General features: G+C 39.3%; 1 protein-coding gene across 36 annotated transcripts in view; it reads right to left on the minus strand.

Annotated features, from left to right (window-relative positions):
• Nucleotides 1–21,861, minus strand: part of LOC6494313 (protein muscleblind) — a 151,199-nt gene that overhangs the window by 8,290 nt on the left and 121,048 nt on the right. For 5 of the 36 annotated variants that reach the window (XM_044715913.1, XM_044715911.1, XM_044715917.1 and 2 more), the window contains exons 4-9: nt 20,008–20,178; nt 19,073–19,255; nt 16,759–16,992; nt 11,511–11,762; nt 9,977–10,018; nt 9,100–9,217 (exon numbers count right to left, since the gene is read on the minus strand). In XM_044715913.1, coding sequence (XP_044571848.1) covers nt 9,100–9,217; nt 9,977–10,018; nt 11,511–11,762; nt 16,759–16,992; nt 19,073–19,255; nt 20,008–20,178 — 1,000 coding nt within the window. Of the gene's footprint in view, nt 1–93; nt 1,210–1,326; nt 1,339–2,595; nt 9,218–9,976; nt 10,019–11,510; nt 11,763–16,758; nt 16,993–19,072; nt 19,256–20,007; nt 20,179–21,861 lie in introns of those variants that run through there. The other 31 variants (XM_044715908.1, XM_044715909.1, XM_032450430.2 and 28 more) reach the window with 17 other exon arrangements.

The following is a 21,861-nucleotide window of genomic DNA, read 5'->3' on the forward strand; positions in this document are numbered from 1 at the left end:
AATAAAAGTGTGTGTTTCAAAGGGTGGGTGGGAAACAATATGCATATGAGAGAAGAATATGTGGACACAAAAATATACAAAATAGTTTTCAAATCGGTTTTTGTTCGGTTTTTGTTCCATGCAGCGTTTGTATTTGTATTTCGATCCAAATCCGTGCGTGATTGTTGTTATTCATAAATTAAACATAAACAAATAGTTGGTTCATTGGTTTGAGTTGCATGCAAAATGGTGAGAACATTGTTTTTATGTTTTTAACATTATTGTTGATTGTTTTCGATTAATTTTTGTTTGCGCGTGTATGTTAGCATGTAAAAAAGGTAGAAAAATTAGAGGAAATAATTATATTGAATAAATGAAAAAGAAATAGATTGCATTAAAGACTTAAAATTAAATGCCGAAAGCCGCATATGCGAAAAACAAGAGAGATACCAGGAGCCACAAAGCTCTATTATTTTCTCATTTTCACCTGTTTACTTTCAACTTGGCTAACTGACTTCCAAACGGTACCTTGATTTCGAATTATGCAAATAAAGGTAAAGCCTCAAAAAAATAACCATCGCACGGGGGCAAGTGGGTGTGGATGGAAAATAAAGTTTTCGGAGGCCACACGGGACACGAGTTAATAAATGTAAATGTGTGACACCAAGTCCACCGTCGCCATAGCCGTCGCCATCGCCATCGCCATCGCCCCCCATTAAAATAACAATGTTTTCGTGTTGTAATTACAGCTTTGGCCCCTTTTCACCGCAGCAGCCACCCTATCGTGTAATTAACTTGTTGCTGGCGGAAAAGTTTTTTCGGATTTCCGGCTCTGTTTTTCGCATATGCAAAAAGGCAAAACGCACTTAAAACTATAATAGATTAGTCCGGGTTGCGTTCCGTTCGGTTCGGTATGGTTTTTAACTTGGGCGGCAGCAGGCAAATTAGCAAATTATAAAACATAGCATACTTTTTTGGGGCGGGATGTTTTCGGGGCTTTAACTGGTTAGTTGACGCTGCGGAAAATCTAAAAATTAAAACTGTATTCAAGCGCAGTCAAAAGCCGATTTAAGCGGTAAACTGAAAATAGCAGAATAAAACATAACGGGTAATACAAATTGCAACAAATCGTAAATAAATTAAACTTTTTTTTTTTTTGGCAGCATCAGCTATTCACAATATTTGCATTTGAAGCGCATTTCAAACTTGTTACTGCGGCAGCCGTAAATGCTGTAAATGAGAGAGAAAAAAAAAACAAAAGGATAAGCTCGGTTCGGTTAACAAGCAGGGGACAAATGCTCCTCACAGGACATCACACAGAAACAAAGGCAAATACTTACTACATACATACAAACAAGCCTGGAAAATTCAATCAAATATCGTAGATAGATACATGTACATTTTTAGAGGATATAAAATTTTAAAGGGAAACGCAAGTAAACTTTCACTAAATTCCTTTGGTTTACCAGTGTGTTTGTTGTGTGTGTGTGTTTAGGTGTGGGTTTTGGTGTGTGGGTGTGTGACTGGGCTATAGAGTCTTTATCTTCCAGCGCGCAGAAAAAGTTGAAGCAGTATTCTAAATTCATTTTAGATGTTCTCGTTCTTAAGCGTTTCGCAGTTACTTCAAAAGCAACTTCACCTAGAAAGCTTCTCGCACTACAAACTTGCCAACTATTTAAAAAAATGTAAGTGTATTTTTAGGTATTAATGTGTGTGTGTGTGTGGTTGGGTATTAAATGTGTGTGCGTGTCGGTTAAATATCTGGCGGAGAATAGTCTCCTCTATGTTCAGCAAACAGTCAAACATTTTACATTGCGGATCATATTTCCTGCTGTTATGAAAAAGAAAGAAAAAATTGTTTGAAAAGAAACAAAAAAGAATTCCGGTTAATAACATTATCTAGCCAAAGGTGTATCGTTTATGCGTGTGGTTGGATCGAAGGACTAAGCAGATCGGATGCCTTATCGATGGTTATCGATTTCCGATCTCGCTTAACCTCTTCGATCAAAGCGATTGTTAAAGGACAAAAACAAATCTAAACAATCAAAAAAAAAATTAGGAAATGGTGGAGATTAGACATACTTAGCATCTATATAGCAGGTATCGTAGTTTACGTAACTTTACCGCTAAGAATATAATAAACAAAAGCTAGGAATTTTTCCTTTTTTTTGGGGGGGAGGGCGGTGCACCAGCTTACCTTAGAAGTGCTTTCACATAGCTTTACCATCATACCACATGCCTCAGAAGCCATACTCGAGAGTTATATATGTATGTGAACAAACGCAATGTACGAGTAGAAGTTATATCGGTCTCGATAGCGAGCGAGATAGATATATACATTTATTGATATATATCATAGAGGGTAGAAAGACACAGCCACTTGCAACGTCACTGCTTGATAATCATACTCATAGTCATATCGGAATACTTGCTACAAAAAAGTTCGGTTTCATTGAGCACATGCTGAAAAATTACAAATTACGCTCCAATCGAAAAGATAGTACAACGATAGAAAATCAAATTGAGCACAGGTAGAAATTCCAACTAAATGAATATAAATCATAACTAAATATATGATCTGATCGAAGAACAGCAGTTTTGTATATGTCAGTTATGTAAGTTCCCCGATAACTTTTCCAAAAAAAAAAAAACAAAGAAAACTGATGAGGTCCCTGAGGTATAGAATAGGATATAGTCTGTTTTTGGTTGTTAGGGATAGAAACACCTTAGCTGTTCTTTATCAGCGCTCTTGAATTTTGTAATATACTCAAAGAAAAGCTTCAATTTGAGTTTCGGTAGGACCATGCTAAGAGGGAGAAATATTAAATCAGACTGAAAGAATTTATCTGGTGGCATCTAGATAGATAGTTATTAGGTGGCTTGCTTGAAAAAATAGAATCTTAGATTAAAATAGAGCAAAATGTTGGCAAAAACTAAAAAGAACTTGAAGCATTTTCTTTGAAAACATTACAATAAGCGCTTAACTCTAGTGAGTATATTGAGTATATTGAATATATTGACAATATATATATAGTTCAATTCCATACACAAGAACAGCTTTAGTCAAAAACAATATAGATATATAATCTCTGGTTCATCCAGCAAGCCATGTGTGTTTTTGAGTTCTACCAAAGGAAATTGGGTGTGTGTGTTTTTGGGTGTTTTGTGGGGTGTGTAAGACATAGTTAGGAAAATATATATAGTTTTAGCGTAGAGCAGAGAGCACATTGAGGTTTACATACGCCTAGACAATTACCATGGAGGATCGTTAATCAAAGAAGCGCTTGAGGAAAAGATATCGAGGAAGCTTGTCCTAACTAAAGTCATAAGCAAAATGAATACAATCCAACTTAGGTGTAAAATCATACATATACCAAATAATATAAAACTTTAAAAACTTAAAAAATATGAATTATAGAAACAGCCAACAAAGAGAGAGATAGAGAGAGAGAGAAAGAGACAACGCACAGCAAACTGTTGTTATGGATTAGTAGTGGGTGAGAAAGATAGAATGTTAGTTTTGGGTTGATCACTTTCCAAGTTCGAGTAAAAGAAGCCAACAACTTGTTTTACGGTTTTTACAATAAAACGTATATAATATAATTTCAATATAATTTTTGTCTTTATAATAATACGACTAATGTTAGCACAGATATAACATATTCATAGTGTTTGCTTGTGTTTAGATGTGTGTATAGATATATATTGATATATATTTCGTAATATATATTTTTGTGAATGTTATGAATACTTTTTTTTAGCTTCGATAATCTTGCTCTTTTTTGGAAACTCTCTTATTCGACATGCAATTCGTTATATTTTTCGCTCACTTTTTGTCGATGGGAGTGAATGCAATGTGAGAGCCTGGCTTTGAACTTTAGACCCTATAACTCATTCGGTTTCTCTCAGTGTATGATGTGAGTGTGTAATGGTCGGTTTTTTGACTACAAATCAAAAGGAGGCAACTAGGTGGATACGACTAAACTAGAATTTCTATTGGACGGTACTGTACTTCTGTCTGTTATCGATTCTTTGGGGGGCTCGAACACCCATTCGACTATATTTGAGTGGCACACAAGGCTCTCTAAATGGTTCCATATAATATTCATATAATTCATTGTTGTATATTCAAAATCAGCCTAACTCATTGTTATCCTAATGTCAACTGACAATTCATTGCTATATTATTGCATTTTATTGTTAACATACTGTTTTTCTGGTGTTCTGGTATTTTGCTGTGTTTTTTCATTGGTTTTTGTGCAATGCAAAGTTGAAAAGAAGCGGAATAAAATATGAGCTCTTAGATTTGAAATGTAATTTAGTTATATCTTGGCGCCATGCAGTGGTGAGTGTGTTGGATTTTCTGTTCTTCTGTTCTACTCCCATTAGGTCATAGTTCGAGAGCGTTTTCTCTTCTCTAAATTTAAGTTTTCGTTGCTGAAATTATGGGCCAGAGGCAACAGTTCTACAATTTGTAACGAAAAAAGTAACCATACGACACACATAGATAATGTTATACTTTTAGGCAAGACATTGAGATATATGATGGATATAGTATACTTTTAGTTTTAGTTTAGCTTGCTATACGTATCTATATGTTGATCAATATTGTATTTGGTTGCCACAGTCGGGTCGCTCGCTGCATGTTTTGTAAGCATCTTTCTTATCGAGTAAATATAGTAAGCCAAGCATTAGCTGGCCATAGGCATAATAGTATGTATGTTAAGATATTTGGTATATTTAGATTTTACAACTAATTCTCTACCGTTAGCGTACTCATTTTGCTTGCCATTATTCTAAGAGCTAGAACATATAAAGATGGGTATGAGAAAAATCGGATGTCCCTTCGGGAGGGACCAAAAGCACGAGTGGGGAAAGCGGGTTAGAGGAGAAAGTCAGGCAGTCCTAGAAGATAATGTGAGTGTTTCGGTGTCGAATCGAAAGGAATAGCGGAAATAAATATTAATAAAGTTGGGAATTTAAAGCTCTGGCAGTGGAAAATAGGAAAAAGTGCTGCTCTGCCCAAAAGCAATGCTTGTAGTTTATTCTTTTTTTGATCAGGATCGGATATATCTAGATATGGAAGTAAAATTAAGTCAGAAGTGAAATGTGAAAGCGGCACAACAGAAAACGAATATAAATTGAATACCATAATAAGTAAATCAAATAAAGTAAAATACCAACACACAATATAATATATATTTGTTTTTTTTTTCGTAAACTATATATTTAGATAAACACACTGTATTTCAAATAAAACATTAATAAAACTATCAAAACTAAATTAAAATTAGGATTAGAATTAGGATAAGAATTAGTGGCAAACATCAAATCGTTGTAAAACATTAAAAGTCCTTTAATTGAAAACAATTTTACAGAGATTATCATATATATCGAATAGTGAAGTGTTCAGGATGTTCTCGGATGTGGAGGATTTATCTGTAGCGTGGGTGCGTGGGGGTGGTGTAGGCGGGGGATCTAGGGCTCTAGGGCTTGAGGTGCGCAAGTCAGGTGGCAAATTTATTCTTGTATCGCAAGATTTTTTTCTGGCAATCATATCTCGTTGGGGAACACACGTTAAAAAATTATATAATAGCTACACTAAAAACGCTTCATTAAGTACATAATAAAATATATATAAATATCAACGTAAGAATTACATAGAAAAGAACGTAATGAAAAACTGATAATCACACGAGATCTAATATTAAAACTTATTTATGTTTGTCAATGATTTTATTTCTTGCTTAACATTTCGATTACAGAAAGGAAAACGTTTATAATACATCGAAATCGAAAGAGTGTATGAGTGGGTGGATGGTGGGTGGATGGACAGGATTTTGATAAAGAGATAGAGAGATAGAGTCGTTAAAAATCAAAAGGTTTTACATAGTTCTGGTCAACGGATCAAAGTTAAATCTCGATAACAAAACATTATAACGTAAATCAATTTAGCTGGCTTAACAGTCAGAAGTAGTGTGTCGGTGTGTGGGTGTTGGGGTGTATGGGTGTCTAGTGTGTTAGAGAGACGTGATCGTGATTACTGTACTGGGTGGTGACTGTACTGTGATCTTTGATTAGTAAGGTAGTCATACGATTTACAGATCGATCCTGGTCATGTTTATGCTTTTTTTTTCTCATTTTCTATCATTTTTTTAAGTATGTGGTAGTGAGGGATGATGAGAGTGTGCTAGAGTACATAGTGTGAGTGTATATATCGTATCGTATATGGGTAGCAGCATACAGCACGTACAGCTAGGTGTAAATATGTATATCATATAGGTCATAATCTATATAAACTAGACAATATTCGTTATGCATTTCTCGTTGCTCAACAATTTTAAACAATTACAACAGCATTCACGCTAGCTAGCTAGCTCGTTAGGTATTACTAAGAGACAGCGATAAACGGATAGAGAGAGACAGAGCAGGATGATGAGCGGCAGCCATAGAGAAAGTCAGCTATACTAGCTACCGCCATTAGTAAAGCATCCAGCAACAAGCACACACAACTGTACCCAGCATCGGCAGCACCACCAGAAATCTGTTTTTGTTTAATTTCATTATCATCATCATTGCAATGGCAATTATCCTTTTTGACCCAGGAAAGCTTTTCGCTATCACAGTTCTTCGTTGTGGTTTCATCTCTCTCTCGATTTCTGCCCTATCGGTAATCGGTTATCGGTAATCGGTTATCGTTTTTCTTTGTGACCTCTTTGTCTAAAAACTAGAGTTGACTAATTGCTATCCGAGAAAGGAACTTAGGTAGTACTATCATCTAACTTCTGCTTCGTTTCTGTTCGAGTGTGCTTTGAAAGCATCTGTTTTTCGTTTCTTTTGCGAAAATGGCAACACTTTTTTAGTCACAGTGAGGTTATGTAGTTCGTTTGTTTCTTGTCCAGTAACTTAATGGCAAATTATCAGTTATCGTTTTCTATTTGCAAGATTTGGGCATTCGTTTATTAGGGTTAGTAGTATCGATCTACGATCTGTTCTTGCTATCGTGTCATGGTTCGTTCGCTAACGCTATGAGGCCTATGGTAAAGTCTAAACTAAAGTCTAAGAAACGCTTCTCTCCACTTCCCGTTCTTCAAGAAAACTGAGGCACATGATCTTACGTCTTCGATGTGTCTAAATCTAAATAAGTTTGACATGTAGTCTTAAGTACAATTGTGTGGTTTTCTGTTTCAGTAAGTCTCCGGTTAGCTCCTTAGGAGGTCTTCATTTTCTTGTAGGGATTCAGAACCATGGCGCTGCCCTGCGAACCCCCCTGGGCGGCTGCGGCCGCGGCTGCAGCAGCAGCTGCCGCTGCGTACTGCTGTGCCGCTGCAGCTTGATTTGGTGGCATGGCATAGGCGGCAGTGGGGATCATGCCGGGATAGAAGTAGTTGGGAGCAGCAGCGTACTGCATGGGTGAGGGGGCGCGCAGCAGGGCGGCAGGTGCATATTGGCTGGCTGGAGCTCCGGCTCCGGCGGCTGCGGAGCGAACTGGTGTTCCAGGCACTGGAGTGGACAGCCCGGAGCTGGGAAGCGAACCCAACTGACGTAGCTGGGCCTGGGCTTGAGCCTGAGCCTGGGCCTGAGCTTGGGCTTGGGCCTGTGCCTGAGCCTGCATTTGAATCAGGGCAGCCATGGACATGGGCTGGGGCTGGGGTGCCTGAACGGGCTGTGGGGCAGCTGCTCCTGCTGCAGCAGCAATGTAGCTCTTGTTTAGGGTCATGCCTGTGTAGGCAGCAGCAGCCGAGGCCGCTGAAGAAGCCACAGGCTTGCCGGCGGCACTGGCCACTTTGAGCGCATAGTTCTTGTGGGCCACCTCCTTTGCCAGAGTGGCAGGATCGGGGTAGTAGCCGGCGGCAGTGGCAGCTTGTGGTGCCAGGCCAGCAGCTGCGGCATAAGCGGCGTAGGCCTGCTGAGCATAGGCCGCTTGGACCTGAGCTTGAGCCTGAGCCTGGGCCTGAGCTTGGGCCTGGACCTGGGCCTGGGCTTGCTGTTGCTGCTGCTGTTGTTGTTGCTGCTGCTGCATCTGTGCCTGGGCATAGGAGGGCGTGGAGCTGGACAAGCTGACCATGGAGGAGGTTACTCCGCCGTAGGCAGGATACATGTTGCCGTAGCTATAGGCCGGCACGGCGTAGTTGATGCGCTGCAGATTGGTCTGAGCCTGGACCTGGGTCTGGTATGAGACCGGGGCCGCCGAACTGGTGGGCGTTGGCAGGATGCCAGTGCTGTGGCCATTGGCCGAATAGTAGCCATTTTGCTTGGCATAGCTGCGGGGGGTGGCAGGTGCTGCCGTGGGGGCGCCACTGTTGCTAGTGCTATTCTCGGACTCGCCATTGACTTCGTCCGGATGGATGGGTTTCAGGCCATTGTTAAGATTATTGTTGATGTAGGACAGATAGTTGTTGTTATCGCCCAGGCCATTCGGCAGGGGCAGGAGGCTTTCAGCCACCGAAGTGGTTGCACTTGGCGAGGTTGGCGATTGGGTGCCATTAGGGGGCGAGGCAGGTGCTGCTGCTGCTGCTGCTGGGGCAGTGTCTGATGTTGCTGTGTCGTCTTTTGTGGGTGTCGTTGTTTGTGTTGTATTACAATCGTTGGGGGAAGTTGAATTTTGATTGGGATTAGGATTCTGATTCGGTTCGTCACTGTCTTGATTAGCTTGATCCGCATTATCATTCTCATTGCCATCGCCGCCACCACCACCAGCAGCAGCAGAAGAGGCGGTATTGTCGCGATCAGTGTGATCGTTGTTATCGGTATCGGTTTCTTTATCGAGATCATCGAGATTGTCGCTTGGGTTAGTGGGGGCTGTGGTGGCGTTGCTTGCTGTTGTGGTTGCTAATGATGCTGATGGGGATGATGCTGTTGTCGTTGTTGTTGTTGTTGATGATGTTATTATATTGGTAGTAGCAATTACAGCGTTTATGGTATTATTATTATTAATATTATTAATTATATTATTACTGGCTGTTGCTGTTGTAGTTGTTGTTGTTATGGCGTTACTTAATTGTAGTTGTTGTTGTAGTAATACAGATTGTTGTTGTTGTTGATGTAGTTGTTGTTGTTGTTGTTGTGGTTGTACTGGTTGTTGTTGTAGTTGTTGTTGTTGTTGTTGGGGATACTCACATGAGACTGGCACATATGGCTGCATTAACTGCTGATAGGCGGTCGCACCGGGCTGATAAACTGGAATGCCAGACTTTTCGGCAGCTGGACGTTTGAACGGCACCATGCCAGAGAATTGCTACAATATTTCACACAAAATAGATTGGAAGAAAAGAACAATAAAAGAGTATTATTAGAGGAGTTAGCATTCGATTGTCCTGTCACTTAGTCTACTCATAGCCATTATAACAATTGCTTACAAACGAGCTTGCTTTTAATTAATTTGGATTTAAATATTCGCTTTGCTTGCTTTTTTTCGCCAATTTTTTATCGTTCAGGGTGACAAGTTCAAAACCAAAGGATATACGAAACAATACATTTCTTTAAACTTAATAAACTCAAAAGATTTGACAAGATCTGCAACTAAATGAGTTGAAAGTTGCGTGCAGCTTAGTGAAAAGTTGGAAAAGACATGGATGGGACATACATATAGTAAGCCTAAAAATGTTTCAAAAAACTTTCTTTTTATAATTTATTTCATTTTTTGTTCACCGATCATCATGTGTGTGCAAAGTAGCTTTCAATAGGCATTTATTATTGGCAACTCAAAGTTTATATGGTTTATATTATTTTATTTTAGGCGTAAATTATAAATTTTTGTCATAAAAAGCAATCCAATTGTCACGATTTTTGTAATTTTTCGATCGAATTCGGTTGATTTTGTTGCATGCGGCGATCATCGAAAGTTTGGCTGGTTAGTAACATATCTCGATATATAGTTTTTATCGATTTTTTTTTCTTATGGAGATTGTCAGGCAGAAGGATCTTTATATGTGTGTAGGCTGCCTACTGTATACTGTAAGTGTCGATTTTCATTTCAGTTTTGGGGAGTACTTACGAAGTTTTCATAGTAAATGGAACCAACCGTTTTAACATCCATCTTTTTTTGCATTTTTCGATTATTGTTGATTATGCAGTTAGTGTATGATTTTTGTCGATTGTTGATTGGTGTTATCGTTATTTGATATACATTGTTTTGATTGATTGATTGATTGATGATCAGATCGGGGGTTAGCACACACATATATATCGCAGTTATTATTTAACGAGTTGTTTTTGATTTCGAGAGTTGTCAGTGATATATTTTTGGAGGTGGAGTTTTGAAACGAACGCAAAATAGTTTATGGAATCGAAGAGAGCAAATGAAGAGGAGAGAAGAACACAAATGAAATTAGTGGATATATTCTGGGCACGGTACAGTGGAATTATCCAGATACATTGTATATACATAAATGGGTAAACAGATACAAATACTTAGTCCTAATAGGTGGAAAATTTGTGTGATGTCTTTGATAGTCTTGAGTGTGGGTGTGAAGAGAGGCCGTGATGTAAACGGTAAACGGAAAACGGAAAATGGTAAACGGCAAACGGAGCAGGGATAAACAAAGTCAGCTGCAGGTGGTGCATGTTCAGCTAATTAACCAGGAAAAGCACTTAAACAATTAAGCCCGCGAATGCAATCAGCAGCGGAGGCGAAAGCGAAAGAAAGAAACTTACACTTACCGTACCGCTAAAGGTACGACTACAGATACAGATATATATATAGTTACAGATACAGATACAGTTATAGCTACAGCCTTGGCAATTATCGGTTAAATCATTTTAATTAACACTTGGCAAGGTAAAATGTGCTCGTGTTGTGATTGTGATTTATCATATGCCACGTGTAATTGGTTAAACTCGCTTCTTGCCAAAGCGAAAAGTGTGCACTGTAGAGGTATCTCAGTGCCGGTGTGGGTGTGAGTGTGAATGCGGGGGAGTGTGGGTCTGTGTCTGTGTCTGTGTATTGATTAGTGTGCGTCGGTGAGTGTTTGCGCTTTTGATATATCGGATAATGACTTCATTTTGTAAATTAAATGCCGGGGGGTTAACTCCCCAGCCGAGCTGGCAATGCTGATAATAAACGTTAATTGATGGCACTTTGATGTGCATGTGACTGACTAACTGAGTGAGTGGGTGAGTGGGTGGTTGGCTACAGGGTGGCTGGTGGGTGATGAATGGTAAGTGAGTGGGTGATTGAATGAGCGACTGATGGTTGATGGTCTGTGGTTACGTGAAAGTTGAAAGCATTTCACGTCAAGGAGTACAGGGATTGAATACGGAGGGTTCATCATGATCAGTTTTGAGCTTTGCTCTTACTTTCTATTAAAAAATGTCAGGTTTGACAGAAATCCTGATAGACTTCTCTAACCGCCCAAAAGCATGCAACAAAATATGTTAGCAACCAACAATGTCTTAGAACCAAGTTAGCCAAAATCAATTAAAACTAATTGAAATGAGTTAGAACGGAAATAAAACGATAAACGAAAAACAAAATGGGGGAATAAACTAAACCGGAAACCAAAACACAAATCGAAGGAAAAGAAAAATACCAGTGGAAACATATCAGTAGTGTCCGCCGCCCGCTTCTTGCCCACTTCCAGTGTGTGAGTGTGATGGTGGCCCATGACGGCGGCGGCAGCGGCGGCGGCGGCAGCAGCGGCGGCAGCGGCGTTGTTTGTGGCTGTTGTTGTTGTCGATGTGATTGCTGCACCTGCTGCGGCGTTACTGTTGTTGATGTTGTTGTTCAGCTGTTGTTGCAATTGTTGTTGTTGCTGGTGATGGTGCGCCGTAACGGGTGAGGTCTGTGTATGTGTTTTGTTTGTTTGTGTGTGTGTTGGTGTGCGTATTTGTCATATTTTTTTTTTGAAAAATTAAAAAAAATTCATATCGAAAATTGAAATAAAAATAATTTAGACAGAGGCAGCAAGAGAGAGTGACAAAGAAACGCATAAATATGCAAAATTATTAAAATATACAAGCATTTAAATGATGTGTCCATTAAATATTTGAGAGATTTCAATTTGAATTATTCAAGCGGCAATGGTGTTGGCATTTTTGTTTTTCCATAAAATTAATTTTTTGTTTTTCATTTTCACCATGAATAATTAATTAGTGTGTCCAATTTCGTAGTTTTTTTCACATTTTTTTTTTTAGAAATTTTTTGCAGGGGAGGAAATATTTTAATTTTGAGTGTTTCGTTTGTGCGGTTTGTTTGTGTTTTTCGTGTTCGTGTTGTTGCATTTGAAGTGTGTGCGTGTGTGTTTGAAGTGTTTGTGTTTGAATGTGTTTGTGTTTGTATCAGGGTTGGTGTTTGAAGTGTTTGTTGATACCATCCATCGTAGAAGCGGTTACAGTGTGTGTGTGTGGGTGTATTGGCACAGGCGAACAGATGAAAAATACATAACAGTAGAAGAGTACGGAAGTGTTTTGATATCGATAAGTAAATAAATAGAAAAAACCAAATTTTACGTATATAGATTATCTATATATATTTGTATATAGAGTAAATATGAATAAATCAAGTAGAAATCAATGGTAATTCAAATAAATACGATTTCCATTTGATATTTCAAGAGTCTTAACAGAATGTCACAAATACCAACTAAATGTTAAAAAATTCGTTTTAGTTTTCGATAAAAAAGCAAAAATCAAGTTAGTCGTGTGTGAGTGAAAGCCTCTGGTGAGAGAGAATCCTCTCGGAAAAATAAGCTTGCGAAAGCCAGCAAAGTAAAGGTCTTCTTGTTTTCTTACGTTCTAAATAAAACTTATCTTCTCTCTTACAATCTAACTTAGACATGGCTTAGACATTGACTTGCCAACAAAATCAACTGGTTCACCAATTCCACGCTCAATTGATTCGCAAACTTTGACTTGACACATTCGCATTTGGGGGATTTATTTTCAGGGGGCCCAGTGGATAGATATAGAGATATTTATGTCCTTATACCTACCGATGCATCGTTGCTGCTGCACATTTATATTAAACGTAAATAACTTAATAAAGAGTGACCTAAAATCATATACCCCAATGTATAGTTTTTGAATCCATGGATCAGTTTCGCCCCAATTTCCAGCCAAACTGGAAACACATGTGTGCCTTACAACCAAGAACCACAAAATAACGAAAAAAAACCAAAACAAAGCACACTGGCGAAAACTTAGCATACATTTGGGCGCAGGTCATATGAGGGAGTGCACAAATTTGCATTTAAATGGAGCCGGAGAGGAAGAGTGACAGCGGGTCAGAAGGTGCAAAAGTGGCAACCCTACTCTCTTCTCTTGATCCTCTTTTTTTTGTTGTTGACCTGCCCCGGGCTAGTGTCACTGGCAATGAATGCTACAAATGGATTAATTCGCTTGGGCGCGACAACTTCGTGGGGTGTACCCTGTACACTGTATCTTTTCATGTAAGTGTGTGTGTGTGTATTTGTATTGAGGTCGAGTCCATAAAAAACCAGCAGGCAGGCAGGCTGGATAGCTGGCTGGCTGGCGGGCACTGCAGACTCCGCCGGACAATTCATTGGCATGGAAATCTCTGCTTTTAGTTAATTTTCCGGTTCAAACGTTATCCGGCCCGACTAATCCATGTCGTTCGTGTCCGAGAGTCCATGTCCGTATTCGTATCCGTGTCCTGTACAGGTTGACATTTACATTTTTGGTCAGTTCGGTTCGAAAAAAGTGGACTCCCGCCGTGTGTGTTCCTCCATGTCCCATCGCCCACCATTCATCCCTTCACATCGTCCCCACAATTTTCACAGTTTCACTTTTCCTCCGGGCTTTGGCTTTTCCTTTTTTTGGCTTTTTTTCTCTTGCGGGGAAACGCTCTTGTCACGCTTACATGCCGGGATTATAGTTTGTGGCAGGTGGCATATTTGGCAGGCGGTATTACACATCGAAGTTTTGGGGCCAGATCCCCTTCGATACGGAGCTTTTTTTCTGACATATGGGGGACGTTGCTCTGACCCAGAATGCCAAACGGCAATCATAATAAACACAACTTAAACGCTTATCAACGGCAACCAAAATAACACAGGGAACAGGGAAATTATATGAGGGTAAAATCATCGTGTATTCAAAGGCAAAGTTTTGTGTTTTGTCTGTTTTTGTATGTCGATTTTATATGAATATATATAAGAGGATAAGTATGTTACATATATATTTAATGGACAAAGGGAACTTGAACTAATCGTTATAAAGAGTAGATATTGGGGTAAGGAGTTTTCGGAACTCTGGTTTCTAAATCCAAAGTAATTGCCTGGAAAATATTTTTCCCCTAGCATGCAGGACGTGGATTATATACACAGTTTATCACGAGGATATATAACATACATGTAACTTGAAACCAGTAGACTACAAAAGGTATAATTAACAATGAGAAATACGAAATAAATGAACTATTTTAAAATGTAACAGCAGCGCTGCATCGGCCTTTTTTTTTATATTAATTCTTATTCACTTCTGACGGAATGGCACTCTCTTTAAATTTAAATTACATGATAGCTATTGTGAAATATCAATGGCATTAACATTTTGAGGGATATACAAATAATGCACGAATTAAAAAAAACCGAAATTGTTGTCAGGTGCAATAAGGTAAGCGTTTAATTCCCATTTTTACCAGCGCCATAATCACATTAAACGAGCACCCATAAATACAATTATCAGCTGCTGCGGTGCGACAGAGACGCAGCAGGAGCGTGTGTGTGGATGTGTGTGTGTTTGGATGTTTGTTGTGTGCTTTCGAGAACATCGCGATGTTCGTATCAAAGAACATTTTCATACAATAATCACGTTTGTCGGGCCCTTCCGCTCCGCGAGTGGAGCCTCGATTGAATTACGCCTAAAATGCTGCAACAATTTTTCACTTTATGCGATATTATGCTGCAATTATGTGTGTCATCCTTCGAGCCCGCCGTCTCTTGCCGCGGCAGCTCCCTGGGCCTACGTTCGGCTACGTTTTCGGCCAGGCAACGAGGACATCGTTGTTGTTTGTTGCGTCAAATAAATTTCCAGCAGAAAGCAATTAAGTCGCGAATTAAGTACGGCGCATAGGACACGCAGGATACAGCAGAGGCACAAACACAAGCACAAGTACACACACACACGCATGGCCAGGACATGAGGCAATCACGTACTCCGGCATATGTGTGCGAGTCTGCCATGTCTGCCCGGCTGCCTCGTTTTTCCGCTTTTCCTGCTTTTCCAGCTATGGTTCCCCATCCACCTCTCTGGTCGCCCTGCCTGCGTGCTCAAAGTTTTAACGCGTTGTAATAAATGTTAATTTTGGCCCGACGAAAATCAACATTTATGGCGTGTTTTATGTGAGCTTCAACATATTTTCCGTGTTGCTGGTTATTTTTGCCCTGGCCGGGATTACGCTATGCCACGTACCCTGACCCGCCCGCAAGGTTTGTTTGCTCACCGTCCGGGCTTAATACTTAAAAAATATAATTATTTATTGATCTACAAACAAAATTAACATCTAAATGATACGGTGGTGCCCGAAACCCGAAATGAATGCAGCCAGCGATTGTGCGACATTTCATTCGCCGTGAACAAACATAATTAAGTTCACTCAAATGAATTTTCAATTAACCGTAAAATTTTATTTGATACTTCAACTGACTTAATTTCAATTGAACTTGCCGTAAAATAATTTTGGTTTTTTTAATTAAAGTCACGATCGGGCTATACCCTGTTTTCTATAGGTATGGAAAGATGGTTCTACATAATTACTAAAAAACTAATGCTATATTCTATTGATGGGTTTCTAATAATATTTTCAATTATTTTTGATTGAACTTTAAAAACAATTGTATGTCTTGGCTCTTTAAACAAAAAGTCGAGCTCTTTTGTGGACAAACTGATGAGTGCATAATCCAAATGTGTCACGTTGAATCAGGCAGAATTATTCGGTTCATTGGTTTGTATTTTTCTATGTTTTTGGGGGGCGAGCGGAGATCGCCCAAGTGATTATTGCATAGCCACTGGCGATATCCCAATGAATATGCAGCATAAATAAATAGCATAATTTGTGTTTTACAAATTTGTGCGATTACACACACAGTTCTTTTTTTGTTTTTTTTTTTTTTTTGCAGCTTTAGGGGGAATAACAAATATTTGTAAAGAGATTTTGAGTCAGTGAGGGCGTGAGTGTGTTTGCATAAAGTTAATTAAATTGTTTGCATGCGGCATTAACTTCTAATTAAATTTGCTTTAAATCAATACCGAGGGGAGAGCTTTCCAATGAAGTTTTAAAACGATTTTTGTCCTGTCTTTAAAGCAAATTTAATCAACTATTTGGAACTAAGCGAGACGGCCTAAGGCCATCTCCGGCTAGATATATACAGATACGGGTATATATATATAATATATATATTTATATATTTGTGTGGTGTGTTAGTGCAAGAGTAAAATTCTGTGTTGTATTTCTTTGTTGAGGTTATTTGGAGAACACAAACGATAAACGCTATTTGAGCATCATTTTCACGAGTTCATTTCTTTGTCGTACATATATTTTGAAGATGAGACCCCTGATTAATTAATTAATTCAAATTATGATTGACACTGACACGTCCTGGTTGTGTCCCCAAAGAAATCAGTTCGTGAAAATGGGGCATTAGGCAAACATATTCGCAGAAAAATCAAAATAATATCAACGAAAAATAATTAGGCAGCTCATAAAACAGAAAAGAACAGAAAAGAAAAGGAAACTCAAAAGGGCAAAAATGTTTCGAACGCAAACTGAAAAAGAGAAGGTTCGAAAAGTATAGAAAAATATATAGTATATAGCCATACCGCAGCTGCAGCAGCGACAGCGGTGGCGCGTGTTTGGGCCGCTTTTAATTGTGCCTGTAGGTGCAGGGGGGGATGGAAGTAGCGGCAGGGGTCGCGTGCGCACCTGCCCTTCACGGCGTCCATGCAAACCGTTATCGAGCCGTCGTCGTGCCTGGCGACGCTATCCTGCGGATGCGCGAACCGGCATTCGGATTCCGCCCGTTTGCAGGCGCCACGCAGGAATTCGCGGCACACCTGGATCATTAGTCCATCATCATCATCATCATTGCCATCATCATCATCATTATCATCATCATCATCATCATCGTATTAAGGACCCACACACACACACACATATATATATATAAGCGCAAGTTGAGGTTCATCGGTGGGCGGTGAGCGGTGAGCGGTACGGTTTTCGGTTCATCAGCGAGCGGTTCGGTTTTGGTTTTAAGTTTGAGTTTGATTTTTAAATACATTGTTTTTGGATTGCAAATGTGTGTTTCGTACACAGGTGTATTTTGCAAATAATCGGTTTGGTTTTCATTTGGAGTTGCAGCATTGTTGATATCGTTATCGGTTGATTGGTAGATTGGTTGTTTGGTTGATTGGTAGATTGGCGTTGGGCGTTGGCAGCGGATAGCAAAAGTGGCAGCAGTTGTGGTTCAGAGTGGATCAGTGGTGGTTTTTATTCGGTTTGGTGTGTGTGTGTGTTTTCAAGGCGGAGAAGGTGTGTGTGTGTATAGGTGTATTGTGTGTGTGTTTGTGTGTGTTTTTTGGAAATAATGGAAGGATATTCAGTAAGAAGTTCATTTCTTTTGTTTTGTTTATACTTTTTATATTTTTGTTGTTTACGTTTTAGTTTTCATCAAAAGAAAAGTTAAGTATTTGCGCAAAAATATACGAGTATATATATTTTATCGATTCGTTCCAAGTCAAAATTGAAGGCAAGTTGTTTGGGTTTAGTGGTTAGAGCCGATACGGATGCATTTCAAATTGGGTATTATTCATGTTAGCTTTTTTATTTGTTTTTTTATTGAATATTTTTCTGTTTTATCGTACTTTTGGGTACTTGCCTCTTGGAATTTCTTCTATTTTGTATTATTTTTAATATTTTTTTTGTGTTGATTTGATTTTGGTCTACATGCCGATAAGTTTTCAAATGGTTTCTGTTTATTTCTTTTGGGGTTGGTGCACTTTAGAGTACGATAAAAACACAAGAAAAACACGTAGCACAAACATAACAAAAGAGAACAACGGGAATGCACGGATTATTCAAAATCAAGAGTAAACTAAAACACAAAGACGTTACGGGGAGCTCGGGTTGGACTGTCTGTAGATAGTATATTTCGGTGTCTGCTGATTCAAAGTAAATAATGGCTCGTATCTCCAAGGAGTAACTAAAAATCAAAGTCTAGCAACGACTACCAACTCTATGGCGCTAAGGCGTCTTGACGGGTAGACGTTCTATATTTCATTTAAAGACTGTCTACAGGACAACAGAGCTACGAAAAATTGTCTAGGATTCTAGGGGGTCTGGAGATGGAATGAAAAGAGCTTCCCCTACTTCTTCAAAAAATCAAAATATTGGCTTGGCTGAGATCTAGGCGAAAACTAAAATATAAAATTTTAAGAAATCTGCAGATATCTGTGCAAAGAATTTTTTTAATAAAATTTCGACATATTTCCTTTTTGGGCTATTTACACAGGATTGGAAAGCTTCGTAATAAGCTCCTGAGAAGCAGCTGCTAGGCAAAGCTGCTTTAAATGTGCGATCGATTATCGATCTTTTTGAATTTAAATACTTATATACTTTGTTCTTATTTTGTTTTTTGATTATATAAAAAAGAGTTTAAAAAATAAAAGTAATAGAACCGTTAGACAATAAAATCAAGTTTTGTGATTTATTTGGTTTTTAATTTGGCGGTGTTAGACAAATACGAATGTGTGTCAGAAACGTTTTCGAATCAATTCTGGTTATTGGCGAATTTGGTTTTCGATCGCATTTTAAGCTCGATCCTTTGCAAACTTAAGAAAACTCAAAACTTTTGTACAATGTTTTCGGTTTTAGTTCGCAATAATTGTATACGTAGATTAATTCTAATTAGAATTGTAAATATAATTCATGCCACGATAAAATAAATGAAGAACAATCATAAGTAGAACTTTTTTGTTTCGTTGCGTGTAAGTCTCGCCGGCGAACAAACAGAATAAATTAACAAAATACAACGTAAGCGTAAATAAAATCGCAGTCAATCGACTTCCATGGATACATAAGCGTATATATAGAATTATTCAAGTAATTATAAAAACGGGCGAATCGCCCGGAACTCACCTCTAATCTGTCGGAACGTGGTATTTTCTGCTGGGCCACCTGCACTGTCTGTGGGACGACGGGTCCCAACTGCGAGGCCACGGCCGTATGATCCGGAGTCAGCAAGGTGGGCACCAGGTGTCCCGTTGCGTAGTAGGGACTGTACGAGTTGGCCGGAATGCCAGTCAGATAGGGATTTGTGGCCTGCAAAAGTTCGGTTGAGTTGGTCATTAGGTCATTTATCAAAATAATTCATCATCCTTCAGGGCGTAATTACATTAGCTGCCATCCGCATGGATTTGTACGAAATGTTTCCCCGTAATGGATATATTATCTACCTATGAATAATGCCTTAAATGTATTAAAGTACTTCTACACTCAGCTCTCTACTCTAACAGCCCCTTTTGAAACCTAATGACTCAACACCCCATTGTAAGCCCTCCACTGACCATAAGCTGACCCCTTCGGTTTTGGCACAAATTATGCTTGGCACGCTCTGGCCTACCCTTTTTTTTTCTTTCGGCCCTGGGCCTTTTCGGCCAACGGCTACGGCTATAATGAAAATTCATGCATTTTTCAACAATCAACATGCTTCCTAATGATGGCTGTCGTTTAGCTGCAAATCCACAGAAAGCATGTCGCAAATTATTTGAGAATTAATTTTCGATTTGTTATAAAAAGCGAGACGGATCTCTCCCCCGTCAGGACCTGCATGAATAAAACATTCCCCGTCCTCGCACCCTTTGGCACCCAATTTCGCGCACTTTCAATTCCCATTTTCCGTTTTCCATTTTATTTTTCTTGGCTGGTATTTCGGATATTCATGGTCATGGTTGCAAGGAGAACTTCGCTTATAAATATTCATATTTCCCCCGGTGGAAAACTGGTAATGGGTGGGGGTCCGAAAAGGTCTGTAGGGTGGAAAATTCAATTAAAGTATTAGACTGGGCACTTACCACGGCTGGCACTTGGCTCGATATAACCGGCTGGCCGGGCGCGATGCCCAACTGTTGCATCATTGCATTCTTGAGGGCCAAGTGATTGCGTCCATTTATCAATAATTGATCCTTCAGATGCTGTGGTGGATGAAAATATTTGCACGGCGGTTTATCACGATTACAGCGGCCCTGTAAAGTAAAGATTTAAAAGGAAATGTCTTAGTATGTTTAGCAGATTGTTAATAAATCGCCCCGAACTGACCACTTGCCATAATTCAGATTCGAATCGTGGGAGTGGCAATCTGGCCAGCCAGGAAGTCCTTTTGTCGTTCGAAATGAATTACTGGAAACAAATTTATGTTAATGTTATCGAAGGAGTGGGTTGTGCGTTGATTAACACAAATTAACCTTAATTCCTGGAAGGTTTCTGGTCCACTTGGCACTACCAAATGAAAATTAATCTTATTTTAGGGTCAGACCTTGTAACTATCAAGGCTTTCATGTAGTTTCTTGTACAAGGAGTCTCTTGTAATTCCCAGTATAAATTGTTTGGAATTTTCAGTCCCTTTGATATTCTTAAAATTGGAAGCCATTAAAAAGTTTCTTTGCCTGCAATAAGTGCTTTCCCCTATAATTTCTGTTATCCTTGGCATGACCCGGAGCTCTGAATAACTCCGTGTTCGTGCTGTCAACACATTGGCCCAAAGCCGGGCCAATTAACTGCATGCAAATGGGAATGCAATTTTCTTTCGGGGGAAATCAAGATGGCCGAATGCCGCAGAAACATGAAACAAGGCTCTGGCTAGCATACTTTTGGGCAACATGCTGGCTCGAAACTCATTTTTAATTGCGCAAAAGTAAAATTTCACTTCATTAGCAGGTGTAATTACGGCCACGGATTAACGCGGCACAACACACTCTCATTTTTAAGCCGAAATGTCAACAATAATTATAATGACCGAATGAAAAGAATGCGGGGGCAGGAGGAGGAGGAGTGGGCTAATGCGCCCTGATGCATGCAACATGGCATGTGGAAAAGGGATTTGCTGGAAAAAAAAAAACAACGAGGGCAGGCCAGAAGGCAGTCAGGCAGGACAGCAGGCAGGCAAACAAATATGCATGTAAATTATATTTAATTCAGAGCAAATGAAGTTAACAAATATTTGCATACAGCGAGCGACTCAACTGCCGGCCAAAGTTCCACAAAAATGAGAGAAGTGCAAAGAAAAAAGTACAAATTTGTATGTAAAATGGAAAATTGTGTGTGCATAAATTGATTGTTTACTCTGGTCAGAGGAGGACAGCCAGTCCTCCTGCAGTAACACTGTTCCGAGGACATGCCAACTCGATTTCGGTTTCCTTTTCTTCTTTTATGCTTTTCTGATTTTCAGTTTTTATTCGTTGTTTTTTTTTGCCCTGCTGGTGATGGCATTTAAAATTTATGATGCTATGAAAGCTGTACAAGATTTATGGCGGCAAACAACTGGCGCTAACTCAAAAATAATTGTTGCCGAACAACATTTCTGTTTACTTTTATTTGTGCTGCTGCGATTCTGCAAATATTTCGCCAGCTATTGACAAATGTGGGACAAACTAGCAGGAGCAACTTTTTAATAAACTCCCAACTATCTGTGGGAGCTGTGGCTGCATTGGAGACAAAGCCATAAATTTGACTAATTAATTGGCAAATTGTATGTCATCTCAGGCTATGCTACTTGTCTAAGCGCTGGATAAATATTTGGAAGGACAACAAAATACTTTGAATTGTTGATTCGTAATTTCGATCAATGCACACAAAATATTTATTGACAGCCAGCAAATATTTTTCTCCATCCTTCTGCGCCAAAAACTTTCAATCAGCAACTGTCGGTG

This window comes from Drosophila ananassae, chromosome 3L (assembly GCF_017639315.1).
Source record: "Drosophila ananassae strain 14024-0371.13 chromosome 3L, ASM1763931v2, whole genome shotgun sequence".
NCBI lineage: Eukaryota > Metazoa > Arthropoda > Insecta > Diptera > Drosophilidae > Drosophila > Drosophila ananassae.